The 7479-nt window shown below is 34.6% G+C and overlaps 1 protein-coding gene and 1 long non-coding RNA gene across 2 annotated transcripts; both read left to right on the forward strand.

Annotated features, from left to right (window-relative positions):
• Positions 1-459: 459 nt before the first annotated feature.
• LOC135144262 (uncharacterized) lies at positions 460-1343 on the forward strand. Its single transcript, XR_010283057.1, has 2 exons — positions 460-786; positions 857-1343. It is a non-coding gene; the product is annotated as an uncharacterized LOC135144262 (long non-coding RNA).
• Positions 1344-5672: 4329 nt separating this feature from the next.
• LOC135144261 (brachyurin-like) lies at positions 5673-6930 on the forward strand. Its single transcript, XM_064076240.1, has 6 exons — positions 5673-5871; positions 5928-6078; positions 6131-6285; positions 6341-6427; positions 6487-6629; positions 6707-6930. The coding sequence occupies exons 1-6, from the start codon at positions 5775-5777 to the stop codon at positions 6866-6868; spliced, it is 795 nt and encodes a 264-aa protein (XP_063932310.1). The 5' UTR covers positions 5673-5774; the 3' UTR covers positions 6869-6930.
• Positions 6931-7479: the final 549 nt, after the last annotated feature.

Here is a 7479-nt window from a genome sequence, read left to right on the forward strand (position 1 = left end):
GTTTGTTACGCGTTCGCTCTAGGATGGGTGGGCAAACCCACCCTGAAAATCGGTAACACTCGGCTTGGTTCGTCCTCGTCGGAGACACGACTCAATTGACCAGTAAAGTAAGGTTAGAATTTAGAATGCGCGGCAGTTCATAATTCAAAAATTCTACTATGGGTTTCTTATGGGAGCTTGATTTTACAGACAAAATACACCGCACAGGTAGAAATCTTAACTAGTTCATGCTACAAGCGATAAAGACTGTACAATTATCTTCCTGTTACTAAAGGTTTAACTATATAAAATGCTTGTGTTAAAAAAATATCGCAAATTAAAAACAACGTTGTTCATCAAAGTAACGTACATCGTTTCTAATGCCTTGCGCATGAGTGAAACGGAAAATCCAGAAACACGCCGAACAGAAAAGGAACGCGAATGTTTTGGAGGGCCAGTGACGTTTAGATCGTGAAAATCCCCAAAATATGACAGTTGATTTCGTATTTTCATCACAACAAACAATCATAATCACAATTTTTGGATGATATATTAGTTCTGTGATATTGGTTCACATTAGGTTGTATATGTCTGTGGACTGGTTTTATTGTATTTGTTATTAATAGTGACAGAAAGACATGCGTTAACAATAGGGGCAATTACCAGTTTTTTTTTTGTTGACGATCGGAAATGCATTGTGAACGGATAAAATTCTTTGCAGTCAAATAATGCAGTGAAAGTCACTTGGTATACTGAATTAAATGTGCTTGAAGAGTTTATTCGAGCTAGAATGCGAAATAGCCAATGGTAAGTTAATGTATATTGATAAATTCTGTATCCAGTACAATTATGAGGTATTTTGTTTCATTTTGCATAGATATTCCTTAAGAGAGGCAACAAGTGAAACCACAAGAGGTGCATTTGTATGTCACCATATGGCTACACCTGCCCTACACGGGCGTTATAATTTATTTTGGACCAATAATTTGCGTTCTTGGAACGTACATCTGAAGAAAAGTGAATCAGCCGAGGTCAGAGCTGTGATCTCCGAAAATTCTTTTAATCCCCAAGTCAACCTAAAAACAGCTAATGTTGAGGTACAACTTTATGAAAGCTTACGACAAACTGATGGGAGCGAAGCACTGCTTTGGCTATTGGGCCCTGAACCAGAAAGATCTGAAGAAAATCTACTTCACAGTGTCGAAGAACTATTAGTGTCCGAGGACTATTTAAATGGCCCATCAATATAACAGTTTGTGGGTCAGTTTTTCACCAAAAGTGAATCAGATTTTGCATTAGGCGGTGCAATTTTTTATTGTAGAATATATTTTTTTTGTTTTGAAATAAATTGGTCTTTAAATTGTGATTTTTTTTAAATGGGTGTTTCAGACCCAATTCGTACTAAAATGAAAGTAAAATTTTCATTTTCTACCAAAAAATGTGAAAAGAAAAAAGCTTGGGATTGATGATGATTCTTAAATCAAAATTTGGCAATTGATTGAAAACATTTGCAAATATGAGATCTCCTTTATGTATCATTTTAAATTCACAGCCGTATCTCTAGCATGTGAAAATCAAAGCCATTTATGTGGAGGGGGAAGTCAATGGCAGTATGAACCACTGTGCGACATACGTTCGAGGCAAATGTAGTGGTAAAAGTTGAATTCAAATATTTATTAAATACCACCGGTTCCGTTCGTGTTTGGTATCAAGATCAACAGTAAAAATATGAGTCTTAATGGTACAAGTAGTGGTATATATAAGAAAATTACTTTAATGGTAGAATTTAAGCGTTAAAATGACGCCTCGATTTCACCCATAAGGATTACACGGGGAATTGAAATTCGGGTCTCGTGTTATGAACTGAGTTCAAATTTCGCGCGTCATTCACTTTACTGGTCAATTGAATTCAGTCAGATCAGAAACTGCATTCAGGATAGTGCATTTAATTATAAAATGTAGCTTATTCAAATAACCAAACGGTAATTGGCTCCACAAAAACATATATTTCGGGGACAAGATGAATTGCAAATTTCTCGTAAAGTAAATTCGATGATAAATTTAAAAAGTTTTTGGAGGAGTCTTTGGTAATTAATGGTCTTTCTAAAACCAATCAGAACGATTATTTTGGAATTATTTTTATTTTATTTGTTATTGTTAACTTTGTTAGTATTTTGAGAATTTATTTTTTTGTTTCATTTGGCATTTTTAATTTTGCTTTTACAATAATTTTCCAAATTGCTGCTTTTTCCAAGTGTAGCTTATTTTAAAGGTTCAAAATTTAACGTTTTCTCGTCATGTTATTTCAAAATCTTTACATCTTGGAATAATTATTTGAGTTTATAGTTCTAGAAACTCCTAACAAATCCATTTATGTGCTGAATCTTTTTTTGCTCCTCTTTCCTCTTCTAGCAAGAATCTTCGACGTTCTGGTTGGTTCTTGCTGAACGACATTGTAAGTAATATTTATAAAATAATATATATGTAATATACTTACATAAAATTTTTGTTACATTATATTGATTGACATGCAGCACCAAAACAAAAACACGTTCTCACAAAGATGATTAATTATATATATGTATATATATTTTTTTCATACATGTTATAACCTACCTATAATGCTTTGCCCACCCATCAAAAATCACCACGAGCCGCCACTGAACATTAGTATGACATCGAGGCAATTGGAAATAGATGGGATGTCAAGAATTTAGTCGGGGCACAAAAAATTGATTTGATTTAAGGTTGCCATATCATCAATGGCGCCCTGAATTAATTTATAAAGAAATACTACTGACTGCGTGATTCTTCGTTATCTTAAAGATCCCATATTAAAATAAATTAACAATAAATTTTGCTCAATATGACGCACAGGATACTGAGAATAGCTCTTATAATACAAAAACTTTAAAAATCGTCTTTGTACATTCTCCAACAAAATAGATTGGTAAGCATAATGCGGATAAAATATTAGTGAACAATATTCAAGTTTTTACCGCACAAGTGCGTCATATATACATTTCAATTTAAACACATTGTCGAAAGATTTACAGTTCCGTATTATGAAGCCAAGAACTGTAAGTGCAGAAATGACGATTTTATTAATATGTTCTCGAAAACTAAGTTTCTTGTCAAAAATTACTCCTCAACTATTTCAGATCTCAACATAACCTTATCATAAACAATGAAATCATGGTGAAGTTCATAGATTAACCTCACCAGCCTATCCGGTCTAGGACCAGTAGATCGTCCCCGGAGAAAGCCAAGAACGCCTCGGCGTACAGATAAGTAGTACTAGGGTAGAAAACTATCGTTTCGAGTATTAGATTGACCAATCAAATAGCGGAAAGTAGCGCCTCCGATGTACTAGCGATTCCAGGAAATCCTGTTGATTAACCCTATTTGGATAGCTGTACCTACTTAACCCAAATTCGTGTCGTTCATTTCATTGTATCATGTTATAATTTATTTAAGTTCACTCCACCGTTTTATTTAAGCTCGCAGTGTAAATCTTTTTATTTCCAAATTAAACCGCTTTTATTCTATTTTAACTTGAGCAGTGTTTTTTTGAGTTGTCGTCTGGTCACGACCTTCGCCACGAAGCGATCAGTAGGTGACGAGGTCCAGGTAGTGAAGTTAATTTAGTTTTAGTCATACGTCTGCCTTCGGAGTCGTCGTTTGCTAAGAGCTAGAGTTACAGGGAGAAATCTTGACAGGCAGTGGCGCCGCTCCCGATAGCTACGTCATTTGGACTTCGACCCACCCCTTCTCCATCTGTAGCTAATCCGGTCGCCTGTCTCTTCCAACCGACGAACCTGGTGCACCATCCACCTTGGCTACCTAACACAGTAGCTTGTTTTGGGGCGACAAACTCGTTCAAATCAAACTATAGTCTTTGCCATTTCTATTGAAACACCACTTGTTAATCGTAAATTTGGCAACGCTCATATTCAAATAATTTTCTAACTAAAAGCCGTTGTCAATCAACTGAAAGCTGTTACCAATTGCTAAATTTTAAGCAAAATCAACAGGTGGTGTTTCAATAGAACTGGCAAAGACAATATCTAATTTCTACGTGACATTCTTATGATGTATAAACATATAATAGCTATTTATATACTCAATACAAAAAAGAAAAAAAATCCGAACACCTTAAAACCCGCATATTGAAGCAACTGTAAAAGCATGTTTAAAAAATCTAGGTTTTATAATAAGAAACACCAGTGAATTTAAAAATATCCATTGCATTAAATTGTTGTTTTACACATTAATAAGATCTAAGTTAGAATATTGTAGTACTATACGGACACCCTATCTCCAGGTTTATATTACTATGTTAGAAAATGTATTGCGGAAATTTTGCAAATATTTGCACTTAAAAATATTTCATTTGTATCCCCCTTTTCATTGTGAAACTGTTATTTTATGCAGTGCAGTTAATGAAGACCAACTATGGGCCCGTAGAAAAGTTGCATCTCTAATTTTTTTACAAAAACTTATTCATGGCCAAATAAACTGCCCAGTGCTTTTAGATTTATTACATTTTGTCTGCCCAAGAACAAATAATCGAACATCAATAACTTATTATTTTGATATTCCGCGAACACAACATCATTTCAACAGTCCACTAATAACTACTCTTAGGCTTTATAATATCAGTGTAGGAAAAGTTGTAGACATATTTTATGATAACTTCCGTAAAGTTAACATAAGGAAAAATTATTTGCGATTTTATATAATGACCATATGATGCACGCTTAATTAGAGGGTTGTGTACCACCCTGTTGTATTTTTTTTATTTTTTGTTGTACATTCGTCATACATAGCATTTATTAATTATTAGTTACATGTTATTATAGTGAATTCTAATTTGTATTTAAGTTCCGCTATAGACTGTAAGTCTGGAAGGAAATATATATTATTATTATTATTAAAGAACGTCGATATTTTTAAATGAAATTTTATACACGAATTGGTTGTTACATAAGTAAAGAATGATGAGCATATGAAGACAATATATATCAAGTTGCAAAATGAACGCTTTTTTCGCACCAGACGTGAAGTTTCTCACAGTTTTGCAACGTGTCATATACAAGATTTTTTGCAATTTTGAACAACTAAAGGTTAATATATAGTTATTTAAGTATTAAGGGTGGTAAGCGCGTTTTACAGTTTGAGGGGTATTATATCGATACAGTACTGGAGGCGATTGCAGTTCCTTAACTCAGAGGGTTAGATCGACCCCTATGTCAGCAAGACAATGCACGCCTACATACGGCAAGTCACAACGGAGTACCTACAACAACATAATGTTGAAGTTCTCTCCTGCCCTGCTCGTTCACCAGATTTGTCACCAGTCGAACATGTGTGGGATATCATGGGCACACGTCTAGGTAACTTGCAGCATATCCCGAATAATTTAAATGACCTTCGTATGCGCCTTCAGAAAGCTTGGGACGAAATCCCATTGGATACAGGACACATTTCAATCATGCCACACATTATTAAATAAATTTTTTATTTCACAAGTTTTAGGCCTGTTATTTTAATCATTTATTTAGTTCGATTTAAAGCACATTTGGTGAAACTTTCAGTTTTATCAGTCAATTAATTCAAGGTGTTCGGATTTTCATGGAAATCAGTATAGTATTCAATTGGTTAGATATACATCTCAAGTATGTATAGTAAAAGCGTATTGTGTGATAAGTAACACAATTACGGCGATTCGCAAAATACACTCAAAATGCAAGTATAAAAACACCAATCTGAATAGAATAAAATCATTAAGCGAAATGTTCCGATTTGCCGTTCTTTGCTTGTGTGCGTCAGCTACCTGGGCGTTGCCCTCTTCACCAGCCCACTCAAAGGTCCTCCCCTCTAAGGTTCCAGGTCAGTATTTTCTAACCTGTATTGCACATCTATGTTTTTATAATTATTTTATATAGGTGCTAGAATTATTAATGGAAATCAAGCAGCAGAAGGTCAATTTCCTTGGCAAGTTGCTTTATTTTTGTCTAGTAGTGAAAGCACTTGGTTCTGTGGAGGCAGCATAATCAGCGAAGAATGGATCTTAACTTCTGGAAATTGCATCAACGGGTAATACATAGCGTACTTTATCCAAAATCATTACATTTATTTCATCTACCAGGGCTGACTCGGCGACAATCGTAAGTGGATCCACGGATGCTTATGGAGGCGACGTTTCAGATTCCTCTCGACTTATTCTTCATGAAGACTATGACAACGATCTTCTTGCCAACAATATTGGACTTATCAGACTCAGGACACCTTTAAATCTTGGTGGTAAGAATTACAAGAACTCCTCCTTTAGCAGTTGTTGTACAAAATACTTATGTAGGAAACACGATTGCCGTCAGTTTGTCTTCTGAAGAACTTGGTGAAAATGTTGGCATTACGGTGAGCGGTTGGGGTTTAACTAGCGATGGTTAGTACATTAAACACACTTTATTTTTTTTGTCAAAACAATTTTTCCCATTTCCATAGATGGAACTACAATCAGCGACTCGTTGAATTACGTTGAACTGGTCACCATTTCGAACACAGAATGTAAAAATTATTATGGCTCGATTCTACCTGAAATGGTTTGTGCTGATTCTCCCTCATCTCAAGTCAGAAGTACCTGCACCGTAAGTATATATATATATATATATATATATATATAAATTAATTTTTAAGGATGTTTTAACATAATGATTGTTTTTAGGGTGACAGTGGCGGCCCAGTGGTGATTAATGCAGGTTCAAATCCAGTTCACGTAGCAATAGCCAGTTTTGTTAGTACCGAAGGATGCGAAAGCGGTGCTCCTTCTGGATACACCAGGACGGCAGTTTACAGAGACTGGATCCAAAACCATACTGGACTTTAAAATTATAAATAGTTCTAAAAATCTGTTATTTTATCAATAAAAACAAAGGTTTATGAACAATTTACGTGCATTTTCCTATTTTCTTTTTATATACAGGGTGTCTCAGAATTAAGATGATGATAATAATAAACACTAAACAAAAAATACACAGTATACAAGGAACTTTCTTTCGACAGCCATTGTTATCGAACCTTATCAAAATTATCAAATCTCGAGTGATTCCCTTAATCTGGGTGTTCGATAGAAGAATGACATCAAATTCTTTCTTCAACGGCGGCAATTTTTACTGAAAAAAACGGCGGTTGTTTCTGACGTCGTACATGATAGATACGCGGAACGAATCTAAAACTAACATTTTCATTTTCTTAGGTTATGAAGCGCCAAAAAAAAACCTCAAATCGTTGTAATCAAGTCATCATGTTTAACATCCAAAGCAAATTTCAGAAAAAAATCTTTTCAAATAAAATTATTCGACCGTTCCGGGACTTTATGCTAACTCTCTATATAACATACTATACAACCTAAAATTTTCTAAAAAGTTAATGTCTCACTATATTATTAAAGAAATACGAAGGCAGTCGAGATATAATCACTACATAGTATAAAACAAC

Source organism: Zophobas morio, unplaced genomic scaffold, assembly GCF_036711695.1.
Source record: "Zophobas morio isolate AGI-343-1 ecotype UQ-CSIRO unplaced genomic scaffold, CSIRO_AGI_Zmor_V1 ptg000089l, whole genome shotgun sequence".
Lineage (NCBI taxonomy): Eukaryota > Metazoa > Arthropoda > Insecta > Coleoptera > Tenebrionidae > Zophobas > Zophobas morio.